General features: G+C 36.2%; 1 protein-coding gene across 3 annotated transcripts in view; it reads right to left on the bottom strand.

Annotated features, from left to right (window-relative positions):
• Nucleotides 1–1,085: 1,085 nt before the first annotated feature.
• FAM241A (family with sequence similarity 241 member A) overlaps nucleotides 1,086–23,075 on the bottom strand; it is a 40,836-nt gene continuing 18,846 nt past the window's right edge. The window contains exons 1-4 of one of the 3 annotated variants that reach the window (XM_078069078.1): nucleotides 8,975–9,339; nucleotides 8,735–8,874; nucleotides 6,514–6,608; nucleotides 1,086–3,324 (exon numbers count right to left, since the gene is read on the bottom strand). In XM_078069078.1, the coding sequence (XP_077925204.1) occupies nucleotides 3,079–3,324; nucleotides 6,514–6,608; nucleotides 8,735–8,759 (366 nt within the window). In that variant the 5' untranslated portion in view covers nucleotides 8,760–8,874; nucleotides 8,975–9,339 and the 3' untranslated portion in view covers nucleotides 1,086–3,078. Of the gene's footprint in view, nucleotides 3,325–6,513; nucleotides 6,609–8,734; nucleotides 8,875–8,974; nucleotides 9,340–23,075 lie in introns of those variants that run through there. The other 2 variants (XM_078069077.1, XM_036080163.2) reach the window with 2 other exon arrangements.

Below are 23,075 nucleotides of genomic sequence, written 5' to 3'. Positions count from 1 at the left end.
GTTAAATATAATCTACAAACCATACAAACAGCCCTTAATTGCTCAATATCTAGCTTTGACTATTTTGAGCTTTCCACTTTACAACAAATCTTCACTTATGCTATTATTTGCCTTCCATCAGTTCTGTAACTGTTTATTTCCTGATCATCTGGATCAATCGATATGCAGCTCAGTGACAGCCCAGAGAGATTTTCTCTGATCAAAACATGTGATTACGTAGAGATGTGTTGGTCAGAAGACAACCATAATTCATAATTGCCACATGGAAAAGATCCAAATACAGTTTTGGATGGGTTGATGGGGATTGGCCTCAATATGCTTCCTTTTCGATCTATAGAAGTCGAAATGGGGATGTGACCTCTAGGGTGGTTAATAGGTGGCATGCTGACATATGTTTAACAACTGGCTTGCCAGGAGAAAAGAGCCCCGATTTGTTGTGTTTGCCAATTTTGATAGTGTAAATACTCCCCTCATAGACAATTTCAGGCTACCAACTGATGCCACTGAAGGCGGACTGGGGGAAAAAGGTATACAATTGATTTCTGCAAGTCAGTGCAAGCTGGCTCTGGCGCACTACTGGACCAAGTATGATTTGACTGGTGACCAGGAATGGGAAAGTACCTTGCATATCACAGCTTAAGATATGAGAGGACTGAATTCTACAAGACACTTAGTTTCCGCTTTAAGGAAAATTGACTTATTCATCTCTGGCCAGTTTATTTGTAGGTTTTAACCTTTTCCATTTGAATTAAGAGCTGTGGTATGAATGATGTATACATTAATAATCTAATAACCTTAGGAATATAACTTCTATGTCCTTATTCATAAGGAATAACAGTTTCTATAATTGGCTTGTATCCGAGACTGAAATGATTGAGAACCATTTTCCATTTAATTCCTTATACTGTGAACCAAAGAAATGACCAGTTTCTTTTCATTTCAGGGTACAAGTATAATCTACATTCTAATATATTTCATAAAAGAAAATATACTATTTCCATCAAATAAGCAAAGTTTGTTTTTTCCCTATCAAAGCAAACAATTTGATGGCATACTGCTGTAACCAATAAAAAATTCAGAAAGAATAGCAGCAAAATATCTCTTTATGTGATTTAATATATACCCTATTAACAGCAGTGTGCAGATACATAGTATTGACAGTATACTTTAAATAATTACTATTCAAACTTACTTTAAATTTTTTTTTCAATATTAGCACTGGTGGAATTAGAGCTATTATTATGCATACTGTATCTTTTTTATATTCCAAAGGAAAATTAAAATTCTTGGTAGCATTAGAAAAGAATGTACTTTTAAATATTTAATGCAGATATACAAAATCTCATGACTTCTATTAAAAGCCTTACAATTCTACTGTGTACAAATGAAGACACCTTTTCAAATAACTTGGCCTTATGCCAAATTCATACAGGTTTTTATAAAAATATTTCAAACCCAATAAAAACACAATGATATAGTACAAAGTCTTTTCTTTTTTGTCAAACTTTAAAAGGTCTGTATTTATACAAATCCACAGTACTTTTTAGTGCCCTCTGATGGGTATTTTCGTTCAGGATTATCTGATTTTAGAAATCTAAGCTGAACATTTTTCATCAGTTTTCTGCTTCAGCATGGAAGACACTGAGAACTCATAGAATAAAATTTTTAAACAGGATTGGGTAAAAACTTTACAAAGCAGAATACTAAACACTTTATACGCTTTAGTTACTACCCTGCCAAAGATAAAAATACCCCATTGTCCCATTTCCCTCTTATTTAACTTGAATTTCTAGATAATTATCTTTAGTACCCCTCCTTTATCTGTATAGAAGGTCTCTGAGACACAAGTGTACAGATTTTAGGTTCTTCAACAAAATCCAAAATATCACTAAGCCATTTTCTGTTTTCAAAGTGTATTTAAAGAAATGCTTGTTTCAATATAAAACCCCAAAGTGCTGAATTAAAACACATTAATAACATCACTGGCCAATTACTGACTTGGCTTTAGCCTTAGAGGAATATTATTACAATTGGCTGTTAAATTTCAAACTTAAGCATTTGGTTTTATACTGTAATACTGTACTTTCCTATACAGATATCAAAGAAAATGAGCTAATTTTTTTTTCCTTAAAGGCATAGTAAAATATTTTAGCCATAATACAAATCAATTTTGGGGGAAAAAAATCCATGCCAAGATAGGAAATAGATTTTTTAAAATCTTAGAATAATTGTTACAAAAGAACTATAAAATGTAAATTTCTGGAAAAAAATACATGGAAAATGTCTCTCTAGAAAAAAAATACACAACTTGTTAGATACAAGAAAATATAGCATTACCATGGGGTGCAGCCAGCAATGGACGTGGCTTATGAGACTTAAAAAATTCACAAAAGGTAATTAGCACCAAAATTGTCTAAAACTTCAAATGATATACTGAAGTGATTCCAGGCCCAAATATTACATTATAAAAAAGTTACATTTAACTTTCATCAGCCATAATAAATATATCCTTTTCAATCTTTAGAAAATGTGCTAGCTTTACTGATTTTCATCACAGTATTAAGGTAGTGTATAGTAATTATCATTTATATTGGTTTGGGCTGAGCAGGAACAGTAGATATCCAAGTTATTTCTCAAATAATAAGGGGTTATTTGGTGGGTATGGATGGGGACAATTCTCCCATTAAAACTTTGTTTTAGCTCGTTTCATCTTTTCTTCTAAAATGTTTTATTGGAATTCTCTACAACCTGGTTTGAATTCCATATCCTGTTTTTTTCCCTGCTCACTTTTTGGTGGTGTTAAGATTTGGCTTGGGAATAGGGTGGGGTGTTTAAAAGTGGGCACAGATCACAGTAGTAAAACAAGACTTTTGAATAAGCTACAAAATGTATATTCAACCCTGTTATAATCAAGAGTTGAGTTTAATTTGAAACGACATCCACTTATAAATTTAATTACAAAACAGCACACAATTTGAAACAAGGCAAACTTTTCGGCTTTCATGTAGTGAAATATATAACTTCACCAATCACATATATGGCTACCAAATGTGAAACAACAGCTTATTCGGCCGTATTTTACTGTTGCACATAAATAATGACAAGGCAAAGAACAGCAACTAGTCCAAGGGCTTGTAAGCCAAGGAACCACAGCATAATCCAAAAGAAAATGACTATTACTGGTTCCACAATTCGTTCTCCAAAATACATCCTTGTGAAGCCCATGTCGATGAGGCTTTTGTTCAATTCACCAAAAAGCGTTCCCATCTTTTTGTAGTCATCTCCAACAGGTTCGCCAGTGTGGTTTTGTGATTCTTCAATATCCTTTATAACAAAAACAGAAACAAAGAAACAGAAAACAAAACATAAACATAAAATGAGAAATAGGGGAAGGTCCGTAAGAATAACGACTATCTCATCATTCTCCCAAAATATGGGGCATAATTCTGATAATCATTCAGTAAATATTTGGGAATGTTCCTTTTGATTAACATAGAACAACTATGTCTGTGCCCACCTTTCAAGAATATGGAAAGCACTGATTTATTGATTTCTGTAGAATCAACACTGGACCCTCAACTATCAGAACACTGATTCATAAGATTAAGGAAGGAGCTGATTCATTTCCATTTATTTTCTAGTTTCCTGGGATTATAAAAGACAGCCGCTTAAATGAGGAATCATGTTTGTATTGTCCTTATTCTTTACCATGATTTTAAAATAACTTTTCTACCAACTTCCTGTTTTGAGGCAGGGACCCAGATTGCTCTGTCTTGTGTAAGTAAGCTTTTTCGTCCATTCCCTTGACACTGAGACTTTAAGAAACCTAGCCTCAGCTGACTTGAGCAAATCTTGTTGCTACCATTGAGCATTCCTCAGCCATCATTGCTGTGATCTTTCAGTCTTAGCTTTGGCTAAGGAGACCTCCGTGTAGGCCCTTGCATGGTTTCTTGTCCAAATTCTAGAAATGTCCTAAGTGCATCTTATTAATCCCATCAGGAGAGACAAAGAGTTTTCACATAGGAATAATTTTGTACGATACGTCCAAAAGTCCACCTAGAAGTCAGCTCCTAAGAAAATGTCCACGTGTACCCAATATGCATATCAAAAAATGTTTACTATTTCTATTACCTCTTATTACAAGTAAGGCCTTCATGCCAGTTATTGAGCTACTGTCTCTCAGCTTGAAACCACTCCTTGTAATTCTAGAAACATATTTGGCTCCTTGTTAGTCTCTGCCAATAGAGGGGTGAATGAGACATTGCGCAGCTGGAGGAGGAAAGGGATTTGCTCTCGTTTGCTCCTGATGGGTTTGTTGGTGTGTCAGTTTTGCTCTAGCAACAGGTCTTCACTCTGGTAGTAGTAATTTCTTCCAGTAGCAGCCACTGATCTCAATTTGGGGATTTCCCAACACTTGCAGACCCAATCTCAATGTGCCTCTTGAGACACCAGATCCAACTTGTGGGTGCCTATTCCTCAGCTATCTTGTTCTTAGTTCTGTGGGATCCCCCGCTCTGAGTACAGAGACACCAGTACTGGGCGAGCAATGATGGGTTCTTGAAAGTCTGAGTTTCAGCTCCACAGGGCCTTTCCCCAATCTTCTCAGTTTTAGTAATTCTACCCCTTTCTTTGCTGCCCCAGGCCAGCCCTAGGAGTGGGGGCTGCTTCCAGTTGTTGTTACCTACATGATTTTTAAATTTTAGCATACTTTGCAATCCCCTGGAGGGCTTGTTACAGCACAGCCTGTTGGGCCTATCACCAGGGTTTCTGATTCATAAACCAGGGCTAGGGGTTGGAGTCAGAATTTGCGTTTCTAATAAGTTTCCAGGTGATGATTATGATGGCTGCCTGGTGACCATCATTAGAGAAATCACTGCCTTACTGTTCTGTTTCTGCCTTTTCCATTCTTAAACACCTAATTAATAATTCTTTAAATTATCTTTGTTGAAATCATTGATATAATTTCTCCTCACTAGACCCTAATACAGCCACAAAAGAAAAACTATGTCATGTAGGTGACATAGTTGTCTGGTAATTTATTAAACCTAATTGCATTTAGGAGTCATGATTCAAATCAGTAATTATTTACTGAATACCTACTAGCTCATTGTAGGTGCAAGATGGAGAATTATTCATATAACAAAAAATTTTTAGGTATAGGGTTTGACATAGTAAAAAGTAGTATTAAATACCATTAAGTATGCTGTCTATACCAGAGGAAAGTAAACTTAGAAGACAAAAGTCACCTGCCAAAAAGAGCCAATGAATTGGAGCAAGTTTTGAGGCACTCTTCAAATACATGAATCAAACTTAGATTCCTTTAGTAGAAACCAAAGCTTGATCATTTCAGTCATCAATATGTAAATAAAAATATTTTTTCATTTTAAAAATGCCTTATTATCTAGTCTAAATATATACAATTTAAAGTATATATTTAAGGAAAGAGGGAGTGAAAAAAATCTAGTTTTTATTTGCAATAGCAGATAAAATGATTTTCAGTAGGACTTTAAAGTGATCTTTCCCCTTATAACAACAATTTATGTAGAACAGAGTGTCATTGATGAAGTAGTAGAAAAATGAAACTTATTGGGGCATCATTGTTAAGTATATTTTAAGCCAGAACTATTTTTGAATTATATTTACATAGAATTTTAAAATTAGTTTTGAATTTGCATTTCTACCAAAAAAAAAAAAAAAAAAGAGTGGAAAAAACAAAATGCTGTAGAGGGAGTTGAAATCCAGAGAGTTAAAATCCAGGCTCTAACACTTAAACTGAGTGACCTTGACCAAATCACTTTCGTGAGCTTCAGTTTTCTAATCCATAAAATGTATTTACATGATTCCTTTTGATAATGATAATTTTCTCTTGAATTATAATTTACTTGTTAACCTTTCCTCAATTTTTGTGTTTCATTTCTAAACTAGTTTATTCCTCACCGATGTGCTGTGATTGGGTGAATTTTATGTTTCTCAGCTTCTCACACTTTTATGTGTTCCATGATGATATTCTACATTATAAAAGAAAAAAAAATCTTGTTCTTGCCTGAGATCAAGCCCTTCTCTTCTTCAGGACAGAACTTGAAGACTACTTGATTTAGTTTGTAATTCTTCCAGTGCCTCACTTCTCTCTACTCCTCCAGTGTCTTGTATTGTTGATAATCATTTCTGGCCTCCTTTTTTTTTACTTTTTATTAAAGTTTTTTGTTTTCTTTTTTACTTGTCCAATTTCTTTTAATCTATGCACTCATTGTACTTTGGGGTTTTCTGTTGTTACTGAAGAATTTTAAGACTTTTTTCTTTCAGTATTTTTGTGGTTGTAGTACAAAGAAAGTACCCTAATCTGATATGGTTCCTTCTGAAGATTCACTTTAAATTTTTCTACAGACTGCTTGTGGGTTTTTCAGGGAAGAAGTAGGTGTTGCAAGACTTAAATCAAAACAAGGAATTAGCTAACTCCTAGAGGCCAAGTGAGGAGGCAGCAATGGATCACATCATCTTAGATCCTGAGAATACCTGCTGGGATTGAGATTGGAAGTGGAAGACCCAGGAAGGGCTGGTCTGGGCAAGATGTGGCTGCTCCAGCCTGCTTCGTTTTTTAATATGAAAAACTTCAAGCACACACAAAATTAGAGAAAAATAAATACAATGATCCCCTATATACCTATAATCAGATTCAATAATTACTAAAATTTTGCCACTTGACTGCAGCACTTCTTAATCTGGGCAATCTAAAGGAGAGGAAAAAGTAAAAATCATTAGAAGAATGCCTAAAAGTGGCCTATATACAAATGAAGTTCTGTGGAAACATCCAAAATATCCAGCAAAGAATTAGATAGGTTTCAAACAATCCTAAAGGAAAGACATTTAAGCACATGGAAAAAAAAATAGGCAACATTTTTAAATCAGTGAGATTATAGTCAGTTTCATTACAGTATTTTCTATATCCATAACATCCACCCCAAATACCATAATTCTAACAGGTACAAACATTGGTACGCTGGTAAGGGTTTAGCAGTAGGCTTTGTCCAGGGTGGGAGTTGGGGTGGGTGGATCTCTGATTTGAATTGTTTGCCAATTCCATAGTTTTTTCCAGTTTCTGTAGCCAGTCCTTCTGCTGTGCTCAATTTCAGGCTACTTACAACCAGCTTGCAAGGTTCCTGAAAATTTAACAATTGGCTCTTGAGGTCTGCTAGGGGCTGCCATCAGTACTCCACTGCAGGTACAGTAGTTGAGATAAAGACCTGTATGCTTATAATGGATTAGTTTGATCTCTCCCTTCTTTCCATCAATTAGTGCATTTAAGGCTTTTTTTTTTTTTTTTTTTTTTTTAAGTTTACAAAGTTGATAGGTGGGATAGCTAAATAGAATTACTGCAATACAGTATATTGAAATTAGGAAAGTTGTATTAAGAAGTATATTATGATTTGAGTAGTGGATAGGGTAGATAAAATGAAATACATGTAATGCTACAAAACTACCACAATTAACAGAATTTTGCTTTTTCTGGTCTGCCTCATGCAGATATCAAAAGTGCATTCAATAATTTTTATAAATTCTTATTTACAATAAAATTTAAAAAGCTTGGATGGTTTGTGGGGAAGTAGTGCTCCTTCAATGCTCTCTAGCTACACGAATGATACCACCATCCATATGCCAGATCCAAAGGCCAGAAACCTGAGGCCTTCATGACTCCTCCCACATCCCTCCCCGTTACATCTAGCTCATCAACATATCCTCTCTATTTTACCTTCTAAATATTTCCTTATTGTGTATATTGCTATTCCATCTGCTGCTGTAATCCCAAAATAATCTATTAACATCTCTTGCCTTGACTATTCTAGTAGTTTCCTAACTGCTCTTGCACATATTCCTTGGTTCCCCTATAAACTATCTACCACACAGCAGCCAAAGTGATCCTTTTAAATGCAAATCCAATCACTCCACCCTGCTTTTAGGATTAAGGCCAAAATTTTTACATGATCTAGGAGGCCCTGTTTAGTCTGGGTTCTCCCTGGGTCTCTGGCCTCATCCTGTCATCAGCCTCCCTCTGCCTTTTTGTGTTTCAGCCACACAGATCTCTAACTTCTTGAACAGGCCATGCTTTTGTCTGCCGAAGATTTGCACGTGCTGTTTTCTCTGCCTAACAACACTCTCCTCTCTCCCTTGCTCAGTTAATGCCTGCTCCTCATTTAGCCTCAGCCTAAGCCTCAACTCAATCTCATAGCACCATATAATGCTCTTTCAATGTATTCTAAATCAGTGTAGATGTGTGTGTGATTATTTGATGAATGTCTCTATCACTGTACATGAGGATACGGACAATATCTATTTTTGCTGACCACTTATCCTCTAGTATCAGTATGTAGCAGGGGCTGTGTTGGGAATAGCAGCATATAGAAGGAACTCAATAAATATTTGTTGAATAAATGGAGAATATTTATCATGTGTCTGGCAAGCATTGGAGCAATATCTTGATAGGTTTTCTACCTTGCTCACTTCTTGCCAAACAAAAGATGATCTTTTTTTTCTAAAGTATTTTTATTATAGTAATTTCAAAGCAATGTATAGATTTTAATGAGGTTAGCAGTATTTCTGTTTGGGAAATTATTAAGCATCCATTCCCTCTTTCCTCTTTCTTATTAGAACCTATTCCAGCCCACGTTCCTCAGGTGAGGCAGACCCCACCTACAGCTCCAGAGATGACAAGTCTTAAGAGTAATAAACTTCTCTTTACCAGAAGCTGGCTTTGGAAAGTGCATGTGATCCACTTTGGAACAATGACTTTTGTGGGTCTTCTTGGAAAAGTCTTCCTAGCTCTTCTGACACAACTTTGGAAAGTGATCCTTATCTTCTTCTATTTCTCCACATACAATCCTTTAAGTAAAGACAATTTATTGTATTTTTATCAGTTTTCTACTCCTGATATAAGAAATTACGATAAACTTAGTGGCTTAAAACAACAAAATATTATCACCTTATTGTTCTGTAGGTTAGAAGTCATGTCAGCAGGATTGCATTTCTTTCTAGAGGCTCCAGGAGAGAATCTATTTGCCTACCTTTACTAGCTCCTAATGGCTGTCCATATTCCTTGGCTCCTGGCCCCCTTCCTCCATCTTCAAAGCCAGCAATGTTGCAGCTCTTCTGACCATTCTTCTTAGTTAACTTTTCTCTCTGACCACAGCAGGGAAAGGTTCTCTGCTTTCTCGGCAGTTAAGGACCCATGTGATTAGATCTAGCCTAATGGGATAATCCAGATAATCTCCCCATCTCAAAGTCCTTAAATTTAATCCCATCTGCAAAATCCCTTTTGCCATTTAAGGTATCACATTCACAAATTCTAAGGACTAAAATATGGACATTTCTGTATAACATAGAGGAGAGTGTTGTTAGCCTGGTGATGGGTATTAAAGAGGGCATGTATTGAAAGGAGCACTGGGTGTTATATATGCAAACAATGAATAATGGAACACTACATCAAAAACTAATGATGTAATGTATGGTGATTAACATAACATAATAAAATTAAACACAATTAAAAAAATTTACATGCTCAGCTCAATTTCTAAACCATTGTATTTGAAGAGTAGAGAGTAATATAAACAGAGGAGATCTTGAGTCCTTGACTCTCTCACGTTTGTAATTTTCAGAGTAATAGTAATAATAAGTGGCGGTATTATCAATGATATGGTAGAAAAGCTAAAACTGCGTGCCTACTATGGGCTAGGTACTGGCTTTACAAACTTTATCTTGTTTGATCTTTCCACAAGCTGTGGAAGCATTATTATTTTCCCTCATTTGCAGATAAGGTAACTAAATTTCACAGGTATTAAATGTCTGGCCATTGACTTATTCTTAGTAAATGGAGGAGCTCTTACTCCAGAGACCACTCCATTAATCCCTATACTATACTCCCTCCAGTTATTATTATATTAATAGCTAGCCTCTGTCTAATGCTACTTAGTTTTCAGAGTAAATTTTACATATTTGAACTGCAAAAAAAAAGCTATGTAAACACGTTTTCATTTTTCACAAAATGAATACATTTAACAAAGTGAAATGAACATTGGCATCTTTTTTTGCTTTACATCTTTTCTCACAGTTTACAGTATATTGAAAGTGAGTTTATCAAGCAAAAAATTACTCAAATTTTTATTTTTATCTTATATAAAAATGTAAACCATGCAACAGTTGAGTGGATTTTTCATAGCCCTTTCAGTATTGACTAGAATTCAGATTCAAATGTGGAAAAAAAGATTCCAAACAAGTATGAGGAGATATACTTGGCAGAAATGCAATATGGCAACAACAACAACAAAAACCAAAAAGCCAACCACACAAAACACTTCATACAGAAAGTGGTACACCAGTGCAGAAATTCAGATGGTGCTTTTCCCTCTGTTCTAACATCAGTCACTTTGGGTATTTGCCAGATTTTATTCTTTGTATTTGAGGTCCTGATGAAAGAACATTTGTCAAAAGCGCAGTTTCCTTCATGATCATACAATAATGCTATGACATGCATGCTGAAGTGTTCTTACCAAGATAGTGATATCATTATTTTTTCGTCCATGATTAAAGACATACATAAAAATAAAGAGGCGTTATAATTGATTCAAAACCTTCTCATAAGACACACAAAATTAATGATGAGAAATTAAAGGTGAACCCTTACATAATCATAGGATTTTTAAGAGAGAAGTATCCTTAAAGATAATTAAAACAAAATCTACTTTAAGAAATAAGGAATAAGAGGTTAAGTCACTCAGCTTATTAATGACAGCACAGGCTTTAGAAGCAACTAGGACAGATTCAAATGTTGCTCTGCACACATAGAAGGTAAATTACTTAACCACTGACCCTCAGTTTCCCCATGTATAAGAGGAACATAGTAATACCTAACTCAAGAGAGTTGTGATACTAAAATGAAGAAATGGGTAAAAAGCTTTTAGAATACACATACTAATCATTCAATATATGGTAACTATTATTACTACTATATTTTTGGTAGCCTTATATCTTGTGATTTTTACTTCTCTTTCTATTGTACCATGTTGCTTGAGATAATTAATACCTTAGTGATCATCTTTCTCATGATAATTAAATTCAGTTGTATTTTTCTTCAAGTGTTATGACAATTTAATTATATAGAAGTTGAGGTGGGATGTTTCCTATGGCACAAGCTGTGCACACTCGTATGGCAAGACCTCCGTTTATTCACTTTAAGAAGAGTATAGGCTACATTCTGTAAACAGGCTTTTGCTGAGTGCGTGACAATTTAAAATGCACTTTCAACTGTTTTCCTGTTTGCAGTATAACATTTGTATTACTGCACAGTATTACATGTACAGTATTGGAAATCTGCTGTTTTTGCTTGCCTGGTATTTACTCCACCTTTTCCTGCTAGCAGCCCCTTGATTTAACTTTGGAGAAACCATCCCCCATCCGCTCTTAGTCCCTGTGTCTTGGTTGAAGAGGTTCCCCTTCCCCTGTTCGAGGCCTGGCCAATCAGAATATTCCATTTCCTTGGACATATGATTAGTTAAGGAATGAGCATGTAACCCAAGATAGGCCAACGAAACACCTCTACCCAAGACTTTTGCTGCAACTATTAAAAAAGAGATATTTTTCTTTCACTCCTGTTGGTTAGCTGGTATGATGCAGGGCATCTTATTACCATGAGGGGAAAGCTTGCTATAAATGAAGCCAATATAAAGTAAAGCCAAGAAATGATATAGTCGATATAGTTTCAACACCAGACTCTAGCTAGTGCATCTACCTCTGGTCTTTTTAGTTACATGAGCCAGTAAATTCCTATTTTGCAAAATTTAGGGGAGTTGAATTTTGTCACTTGGAATCAAGAGTTCTCACTATGGATGATGATGATGATGATGATGACAATAAAAATAATAGCTATTATTAACTGAATGTGTACTATATACTGGATATTGTGTTAAGTACTTTACATTCTTTATGGCATTTAATCTCCATTTTTACAGTAAGTATTGTTAATTCCAAAGCCTGTGTTCTTCACAATAGTGCTCAACTACTTCCTCATTAATGTGGATTTATTGTTACTAGCAATAACTAATATGATAAATGTATTGATAATATTAAAAACAGCAATTAATGGGGGTTATCCAAGTGGGCATTTTTAGATATAACTTTCTAAAAGTTGTTTTAAAAAACTACATTTGAACACATGGATAAATGGTTATTGTACATATTCAGACAACACAAGAAAATACAGGGTAAAAACTAAAATGCTGATTTTTCCTTGCTACTTTTGGTTGGCCTTCCGTAGCTATCAAGGACAGCCAGTCACAATAAAGCAAACCTAAGGAAATCATAACTGGGTAGGTAAATTTATACATCTCAAGTATACATCTCAAGATGCATACCAAGCAAGAGGAAAGTAATTTTTAGATAGCACATACTAGTCTGTGAATTGAGGTTTTTACTGAATGAATGACAGAACTAATGAATGAATGAACAACTCCTAAATCTTCTCGCTACAACCTTTTCTCCTTTTACCTTGCTTATTCAACTACTCCCACTGACCATTTTTTCAACCTCATTGGGCTTGTAGTCCACTGATCTCTAACTTCCCTCCATCCACTAGCCGAGTCCATTCCCTTCTTCTTTATCCTCATTCAGCTTGAGTTCTATGGCCCAAAATTTCAATAAAGTTTTCAACTCCATTGTCTTATTGGGCAAAACCTTACTTTTAGAGGAACGTAACTATTTTCTCTGCCCAGACCTGGGTGGTGCTAGAGAAAGTCATAACATTGGATATATTGGTACCACTAGTTTTTGACCATTAGCCCCCAACAGATCTTCAAATACCCTGCATTCTTACTTCATTTCTCTGCTCAGCTCATTTTTTCTGCTCCCTTCACAGACTTTCAGACCTCTTCTCTTTCAAACCTCTGCTTCTCTCTTTCTCTATCCCCCTCCTCCAGCAAATTACCTGAGCTCCTACTTCTCAGGGAAAAGAAAAGCAGTCAGAAAAGAGCTTCCTTAAGTTTGTGATACTAAATGTAACAACCTACTTCAGTTTATGTCCCTCTTCTCTGTATTCTTTTTTGTTACACATAAAGAAACAAGGAAGTGTTCCCTTTCTTTGTCCCAATTCCTCTTACCTATATGTAGGCTCTTTTCCTACCTTAGATTATCCCTCTACCATTATCCTCTGTCTCATGTATATTCAATCTCTCCCTCTCAACTGGCCCTTCATCAGTATTTCTACATGCTTAGATCTTTACTCTTTAATACAAGACTCCCTCCATGCCACATCCTCTATTAATTCTGCCTTGTCTTTTCTTCTTTTTCATAGCCCAACTGTTTGAAACAATTCACTTGGCTTGTTTACATTTTTTTTTCATGGTTACCAAGAACTCTAAGAGACTGATATTTTATCCTACCTGCAAGTTAACAAATTAGCCTATCACAGTTTCATGGATGCTGGCAGAAGACATAAGATGTTTGGGTTAGAGGCAAAGGACTTTATTACTTAGGCCACATGAAGCGGCATGAGTTTCATGTTGATGTTGGTTCCCCTTTCCTCCTAAGTCCCACAGGGTGACACAGAGTGGCACAGGTAGGTGCTGCAGGCAGTGAGTTTGTACACAGCTGAGGAACTGTGAATTTTGAGGACTCTAATCTTCTATTATGGGCTACAGGCAAACCTGCCTGACCTTTGTCCCGGAGGGAGACATTATCTTTATTATACTGGACAGCAAACAAATTTGCTCTCTGTTCCAGAAGGAGACAGTGTCCCTATCTTCCAAGTCTGTTCACTTAACAACAAATACCCTTGAAAAAACAGTCCTGAACAAAAGCTCTTAGGTCAAGAGATCCATGGATAATTACTCTATCCATTCACATCTCATCCTATTCCAGTCTGGCTCTGTCCCCATTACACCACCAAAACAGCTCTTGAAAAGGTTGCCAATAAACTGTCATATCAATAAATTAAATAGGCATTTTTCAGTTCTCATTTATTCCATTCCTAAGTAGCATTTATGATGACCATTTTTTCTCTTCTTTTGCATTTTATGATATCACATTCTCCTGGTTCTATTTTACTGCATCTGGTTATGCCTTTGTCTCCTTTGTGGGTTCATCATCCTCAACACAGCTATTAAATATTGCCATCAATCTCTGGTCCAAGCCCTCATCTCTTTTCACTCCACATTTTTCCCTAAAAATTAGTTATATTTACTATCAATAAATCAATTAAATATTATGTCCAACTCAGACCTTTCTTTTGCACATTAGACCCATATATTCAACTGCCTTCTTGACATTTACACTTGAATATCTTGAATATACTTCAATATTCAACACATCCAAGGCCGAACACATGATTTCCCTCCTCAAAACTGGCCTTCATTCAATGAACAGATTGTCAGGAATGAAATCCATCCTTAGTTTCTACAGGCCAGAACCCTAGGAATGATCTGCAAAATGCTTTTCCTCATTTCCTACATCCAATTTATCAGTAGGTCCTGTTGATTCTGACATCCGAATCCATTTCTCCATAATCTACCTAATTCTTCCTGCATGATTCTACTTGCTTTTCTCACTCAGCCTCATCTTATACTTTGTTCCCTCCTTCACTTTCTTTACTTTCCCCTCCCTGTCCTAATTTGCATCTCTCATACTCGCTTGCTTTTCTTGACCCAAACCTTTTTAAAAGTTATTTCCTCTGCCCGGTATGTTCTATTCTTTTCATCTACTAACTCCTATTCATTCTTCAGATCTCAAGAAAGTCAGTCCTGACCTCTCCTAGAAAAATCTCCTTGTTAAATGCTCTTGTCATACCACATAGCTATCCTTACATCAGATGAATTTTGTGTTTTGTTTGTGTGATTATCTAATTTATGTTTATCTTTCTCAATGGCCTGTAAGTAGCAAATCAGCAAAAATCATGTTTTTCCCTCTTAACTTTTTTATCCTCAGTGTCTGCCATATTTTAGACATTTCCATCTAGATTATAAGACCTTACGAAGTATTCTATGTAACCAATCTACTAATTCAGCCTACTTTCTAACTGTCCCCTAAAATAAATTCTATTCTGGTCACATCCCTCTGTTCTCTGCATCCTCCCCACTCACATTTATGGCTTAAGGTAACAAACATTGTATTAAATACCCGCTATATGCCTGTTTCCTATGTTATTCTATTTAATATCCAAAATAACCTTATGGGGAAGGTGTATTATGTGTCTGAGACTACTCACTCAAAAAGAGATACATAATATATAAGTAGTATATGGAAGAACCAAGATTGAATCTTGGACTGATTCCAGAACTATGGCACTCTACCAGTTAGGTAATACTATTCCCATTTTAAACCTCAGTATGTAAACGTTACTGTATAGCTTGGCCATAAAGTATGCACTGAGCATTTATAAAGCCAAAACCTAAATTTTTAGATAAGACAGAAAATTTGGGGACAGGGTCAAGGATAGCCTCTTAAATGGAGAAGACTTCCTCTCCAAGAGGATTAATGCATGAATATTGAAAATAGGCAAGATGTAACCAAACAAATAATAGTGAAGATCCCAATTACTGCATTCCAGGAAAATCAATATGAAGAACACTAATAAACAGTACTTTACCAATTAATTAAAAGATTAAATCCTAGAATAATGTTTTTCCTTACTGCATTAACCAGAGCACCTGGCAAGATTATGTACTATAATGGTTCAAGAGGCTTATTTTAGCTTGTATGCGCCTTCCCCCCAACGCACACACACATACACACACACACACAAATGTGCACGGGCACACCCATTGTCTTTCATTCTAAATCTTGCCCTTTGTCTTTGTAAGTGAACTTTTATAAGTAGGGAAAAGGTACAGTTCCTAGTCATAAGCAATTAAGAGGAAGTGTCTCAAAAGAAGATAAAAGAATAAGCATTTATATATTTTTAAATATCTCTTGCTCTTTGGCTGGTATGAAATCTGTCTTTTCAACATCTCTCCCTTTCTGGTTCTCTTCATTTCTTCCTGTGGATTTGAGTTACTACTTGGTGTCATTTCCTCACTCTAATACAAGCTCTCACAACAATACCACTACCTTTCTTGTGTTGATATTATCAAGTGTACTACATTTCAATATGTTTTAGACTCAACAATACAATTATATACATATTGTTTTATGCAATTGCTTTTTAAATCAGTTGAGAAGATATATGTAATTATACTCTTTTGGAATTATCTACATAATTACCTTTACAAGTGCTCTTTGTTTTTGTGTGTGTGGATTCAAAGTACTCTCTGGTGTTACATGCTTTCATCCCCCTAACTTTCTTTGATAGTTCTTGTAAGACAGATCTGCTGGCAAAAAATTCTCAGCTTTTGTTTATCTGGGAATGTGTTTCACCTTCATTTATGAAAGATAATTTTGCTGGATATAAGATCATTCATTGATACGTTTTTACTTTCAGCACTTTGAATGTGTTACCCTACTGCCTTCTATTCTCCAGTATTTCTGATGAGAAGTCAACTATTAATCTTACTGGGGTTCCCTTGTATGTGATGAGTTGTTTTCCTGTACTGCTTTCAAGATTTTCTTTTTCTATCTTCCAACATTTTGACTATGATGTGTCTGGAAGTGGACTGCTTTGTGTTTATTCTATTTGGACTTTATCGAATTTCCTGGATGTCTGACTTAATGCTTTTCATTAAATTTGAAAATAATTTCAGCGATTAGATCTTAGAATACTTTTACTCTCTCCTTTTCTCTCCTCTATTTGTTATTCCCATTATTTGTACATTGGTGTGCTTAATCATGTCCCACAATTCTCTAAAGTTTTACTCATTTTTTTCCATTGTTTTTCTCTGTTCTTCAGATCATGTAATCTCTATTAATCTATCTTCAAATTCACGGATTTTTCTCTTTTGCCAGCTCAAATAATTTTTACTTGGTTTACTATATTTTTTATTTCCACAATTTCCACTTAATTAAAAAAATATTCACTATTTGATGAGACACGGTCATTATACTTTCCTTTCATTCTTTAAGCTTGGTTTCCTTTAAGTTCTTTGAATGTATTTATATTACTGTTTTAAAGTCTTTGTCTGCTAAGTACATTATCTGGGACCCATCAAAGGCATTTTCTATTTCCTTTTTCCCCCATTTATGGGTAATACTTTCCTATTTCTTTCCATGTCTCATAATTTTGTGTTGATAATTGGGCACTGTAGATAATATATTTTAGCAACACTAGATACTGATCTCCTACCCCACCCTAGAGGTGGTTGCTGTTGTTTGCTTGATTGTTTATTTGCTTTGTGACTTGCCTGAACGAATTCTGCAAAGTCTGTTTCCCTGCAGCTTGCAGCTTCTGATGTTTCTACTCATATTTTTCCCCACTATTTTTATCTTTTAGGCTTATTATTTAGGGGTTGCTCCTGAGTTAGCACAAGCCATTGGTTAAAGGTTGTGCTCAAGCCTCCTTTGCCAGTCAATTTTACTCTCTACTATTGGCTGTATCTGTAGGTTAGACATTGCTCTTCTAGTTCAGTGATTTTACTTGTTTGCCCCACATTCACCAGGGACTAGTAGCTTGGAAGTTCCCACTCTGACTGCTCCTGAGAGGGCACAGCCTTGGGCATGTGCACAGTTTCTCAGAATGCCAGGAGTGATTGTGATATTATTTGTGGGCCTTGCTTCCTAGGAGTTACCTCTGGGTCAGAGTAACTTACTATTGCTCAATAAATGTTTGATCACAGGTTGTGTTGAAGCCCCTTGTTCCTGTGAGACTTCTGCCCTGTGTTGATGGGTCTGTGTGCAGCTTGGGGAATGCTTTCAAGTCTGCCCCACATCCTGCTCTGATTGCTGCTGAGTGCGTGCAGCCTTGCACATGCACATTACCTTCCTGATCATCGTAGTTGATTATGATGCCAGGAGGGCTATTCTTGGCTGACTCTTTCCCTGGTTCTTTCTTTAAAACTTTTGGCTGCTCTGTTGGTTTGATGCATTATGGAGCTACCAGCCTCCTCTTAATGGCTCCCCAACAAGATTTGTTTTGTACACCCTTAGGCATGGAATTCTACACTCTTTCTGACAAATAAAGTCAGTCTTCTCAGTCAGATTTGTGGAGCTGTTTACCTGTATGATCTGCCTTTACCCCTGGGCAGAACATCTGCACCAATGCATTGGAGTTGGGGACAGAGACCCTCTTTTTCCAGTGACAACCCTACTCTACAAGTATACACTGAAAGTCGGGGAGCAGCTCTGGTCTTGGCTTGTCTCACTTCATGTGGAACCTCTACCCTGTGGTGAGTTAGGGCAGGGTAATCGGCCACAGTGTTCTCAGCTTGCTCTGCTGAGAGTAGGGGCTGGTTGAAGAGAGAGTTGGTCCTCTCAGTCATGCCTATGTGGAATAGAATTCCTGTAATATGGAGTTGATGGGGGGCCCAGGGGGATGAGAAACACCAGATGATTACTCCTCTATGGTCAAACTGTAGCTCTAGACAGCTGGGGTTAGGGAGAGAAGAAACCCCATCTTCTTGGCTTCTTGGCTAACATGCTGGGGTTGGAGCCCTGTGAGGGGGACATTATGAGGAAGAAGTAATGGGTTGTGGCTCAAATGCCATAAAAACTCACGTTCTGATATATATAGTAGATTTTCTTTAATGGATGTTTCTTGATTTGCTGTATGCCCTTAGAATAATTCCCAAAGACTGAATAATTGTTGTTTTTAAATAATTTTCACCAGTAAAATTATTGTTTTGCTGGGGGAAAAGCCCACTGAGTTCCTTACTTCATTGTTCTGGAAATCCTACCTTGGTTGTTTCTGGACATTAATTGTTTTTGATGATGAATTGAGGTACAATTCCTGTAAGAGTGAATTGGATGATCCTGGATGGTGGATGGTTGGGGTTTTTTTGTTTTGTTTTGTTTTGTTTTGTTTGTTTTTTATAAAGAGAGAGCAAGAGAGCAGGGTGGGGGAGGTGAAGGAGAGGGGGGGAGAGAGAGAGAATTGTCAGCAGGCTCCATGCCCAGTGTGAAGCCCGATGCAGGGCTTGATCTCATAACCCTGAGATCATGACCTGACGGCTAGTTTTTTTTTCATTCAGTCCTGGGATCTTAAGCCTTTGAAGAGTGTTTATTATTTTTCATATGTCCTGTAATGGTCAAATTCTGAGTATAAAAACTCAACTTTCGAGGATCCATTTAATCAAATGGTTCTTCTACTAACACTTAAAAAAGTCTTTGTTTACTTATATTTAAAGTTTAAACAAATAAAAATCAATGTGTTTCTTTTCTTCCTTTCTCAGTTCCTCTCACACCCAACATTAAAGAGGCAATTTTCCTTCTTTGCTCAGCAGAGTCTAGCAAGTACTTTAGCTGATTTAACTCATTTTTTAAAGTAAGCCTAAAATAATTCCCAAAGACTGTTCTTATTATATTCAGAAATTAAAATCTCAGAATAGTCTTGTTTTTCCCTTAGTTGCTATCAATACATTAAATGTCACACCCAAATCTGTTTTCTAAAATAATTTTTAGCATAATTAAAATATTTTTTTATTAGTATTTATAACACCTGGAAAAGTGTTTTTTTTTTTTTTTTTTAAAGATTTTATTTATTTATTTGAGAGAGAGAGAATGAGAGAGAGCACATGAGAGCGGGGAGGGTCAGAGGGAGAAGCAGACTCCCTGCTGAGCAGGGAGCCCGATGCGGGACTCGATCCAAGGACTCCAGGATCATGACCCAAGCCGAAGGCAGTCGCTTAACCAACTGAGCCACCCAGGCGCCCCAACACCTGGAAAAGTTTTTAAAAGGTGCAGAAATGTCAGGAGTAAATCAAGAATTCTCTGAACATTGGGGCGCCTGAGTGGCTCAGTCAGTTAAGTGTCTGACTCTTGAGTTTGGCTAAGGTCATGATCTCAGGGTTGTGAGATCAGGCCCATGTCCCCACATCAGGTTCCCTGCTAATCATGGAGCCTGCTTAAGATTCTCTTTTTCCTTCTCACTCTCCCACCCCCTCTCTCTCTAAGAAAAAAAAAAAAATGCTTTGAGCATTAAAATCACTGTCTTCTTCCTACTCCCCACATTAAATCCCTGGCAGCCCAAAAAGAAAATAATAAGCAAAGAAGAAAATATCCCAAATACATATAAGAATAAAACTACCTTAAGTTATCATGCATATTCAATATAACATTTATAATTGCTGTATGTATAATTGCTCTATAATTTTGCTGTAAAAACACTTTTATTTATAGAACCAATTCAATTCAACAAACATTTTTCTGGGGGCACCTGGGTGGCTCAGTTGGTTGAGCATCTGACTCTTGGTTTCGGCTCAGGTCATGATCTCAGGGTTGTGGGATCGAGCCCTGAAATGGGTTCTGTGCTCAGCATGGAGCCTGCTTGATATTTTTTCCCTCTCCCCATCTTCCTTCCCTCCACTTACATGCATGCGTGCTCTCTCTCAAATAAATAAACAAATCTTTAAAAAAAAAAAAAACACCCCCAAACAAAAAACAAACATTTTCCTGGTGCCTGTAATGTACTAGATAAATAAGACTATATCCTTAACTTTAAAAAGTTAAAAAAATTTAGTAAGGAGGTTAACATTTATGTAAAAATAAGTATATTTTAAGGCTAAATATGTGTGTAAGAGTTGCAAAATGCTTGGCCTTTAGTTCAAAAAAGGTCACTTTTGTCAAAAAATTAAATCAGGAGAGTTGGCAAAAAAACCACCACCACCACCACCAAAAACAATCATTAACATAATGCTTTCAAATATTTAGTTAAATGATGTTTAAAAAAATGATATGGTGTGTTTAACTGCTTTTGTCTTGTTATATAATAGAACAGTTGTTATAGCTGATGTACTATAAACTGATTCTGTGGTTATCAAAAATATCTTTACTTCAGCATTTAATCACCTGCAAAGACTCATTTTTGTTTTTTATTCCTCTTCATATTAAAGGCTGGCCCTATGTAGAGATGTATAAGCCTTATAAACAACAACTAAATAATGTTTGAGTGAAGTTTTTAATGAATTTCACAACATATTTATAATTTAAAAAATCTTAACATTTACTGAATATTATGTGCTGGGCAGTGTTTTAAGTACTTTGATCTTCAAAACATAACGGAAACTGAAGAAGAGAGATTATGTAATTTTGTCAAGATCACCTAGTAATTGGTGGAGTGAAGACATACATTCAGGCATTCTGCTCTAAAGTCCATGTTCTAAAGCCCTACGCTATATGCTTTCTTATAAGTAAAAAAATCAATCTTGTAAATATTCACATTCTATTTGTTTTAATATATCACTTTTTAACAGCTGTTCAAACAGTCACACTTGTCTGGATTCATTTATATTCAGCAAAAATGTTAAATTATTTAAAAATGGTTTTGTGGTGTTTACCTTGGGTTCACTCTACAGATTCTTTGGGTTTCATTTTTCCAACTATATTCAGTTAAAAAAGAAAAATGTATCTTATTTGGACAGAAAATAACCACCTTTTATTCCCCCCCTTGCAATTGTCTTGCCTTAGTAGTATAAACAATAGTCCTAACATAGTAGAATGTGCTCCAGTTATCATAGGAAGGCTGCCTTTATAAATAACATAATTTTTGAATGAATATAATTATGGAGAGATAAAAATGAAGGAAGAAGAACAATGATAGAAACAAGCTGGGAGGGGCGCCTGGGTGGCTCAGTCGTTAGGCGTCTGCCTTCGGCTCAGGTCATGATCCCAGGGTCCTGGGATCGAGTCCCACATTGGGCTCCCTGCTTGGTGGGAAGCCTGCTTCTCCCTCTCCCACTCCCCCTGCTTGTGTTCCCTCTCTCGCTGTGTCTCTCTCTGTCAAATAAATAAAATCTTTAAAAAAAAAAAAAAAAAAAAAAGAAACAAGCTGGGAGTCAGTTTCAGAGGCATTTTAGACTGAAAATTCTCCCCTCACTTCCAAACACTGTAATTATTTTTCACTCAATCCACTCCACTGTCCCACTCAGCCTCTAAAAGAAAGACTTTTTTTTTTTTTGAAAAAGATCTTGTTACTTTCTTTCAAAAGGGCAGGAGTCTCACATTCCTAAAACACCAATAAGACACAGTATCATATGATGATAAACAAATACATGGAAACATATATTAAGAAAGTAGTAATTATAAATTATTTAAAAAGCCCCAAAAACAACAACAAAAAAAACAAAAACTTCTGGGTTAGTTACAGATTTAGCCCTTTTGGCTTTTACTTTCTCCTTGCAGTTTAGAATCCACTGCCTACTATTTCAACTATGAATTCATAGTCGCATGTTCTCTCCCACTCCCTAACTTTCAGTAGCCTCCCAATTTCCCTGCTCCTTTTTCTAGGCTGCTAAGTGTTAAGGTAAAAATTGTGCTCAGATGCCTTGTTATAAAACCATGTTGGTTCAGTGTTCCTGGTACTCCTTCCATACTCTCAAGTCCTTGCAGCTAATTCTTGCTAACTGTTAATCCAATTTTTCATATTTATTGTTCCAAATCTTTCCCACTCTTCTCTCTTCTCCTTCCTTAGAGGTATTGCTATTTGTTTTTAAGGCTAACCTATATTCATAATTCCAAATGCTCTCACCCATACATCTAAGTACAAAAATGGATTTTATACTGTAACACACATTTTTACTCCTAAAACAAAAGAAGCAAAATAGAGATACTGATTGGAATTGTACCACTTATGTATTAGGCAAGTCACACGTCCTTTAAAAACAAAACCAAGAAAGGCAAAGATATTACAAAATTAGAGGCACTGGTCAGAATCTAAAGCACCAACTAGATGAAGATTCTTTAAAGTACCAGGTCTATTAGTGAAGGCCACTGTTCTGGTTGCTTGATTCTATTGAAAGAATCATCAACATTTATGGGCACCTGGGTGGCTCAGCTGGTTAAAAGACTGCCTTCAGCTCAGGTCATGATCCTGGATTCCCAGGATCGAGTCCCGCATCGCATCGGGCTCCCTGCCCAGCAGGGAGTCTGCTTCTCCCTCTGACTCTCCCCCCCATGCTCTCTCTCTCTTATTCTCTCAAATAAATAAATAAAACTTAAAAAAAAGAATTATCAACATT

The sequence above is a fragment of the Halichoerus grypus genome, chromosome 3 (assembly GCF_964656455.1).
Source record: "Halichoerus grypus chromosome 3, mHalGry1.hap1.1, whole genome shotgun sequence".
Taxonomy (NCBI): domain Eukaryota; kingdom Metazoa; phylum Chordata; class Mammalia; order Carnivora; family Phocidae; genus Halichoerus; species Halichoerus grypus.
This window is presented reverse-complemented; position numbering and strand designations above follow the sequence as displayed.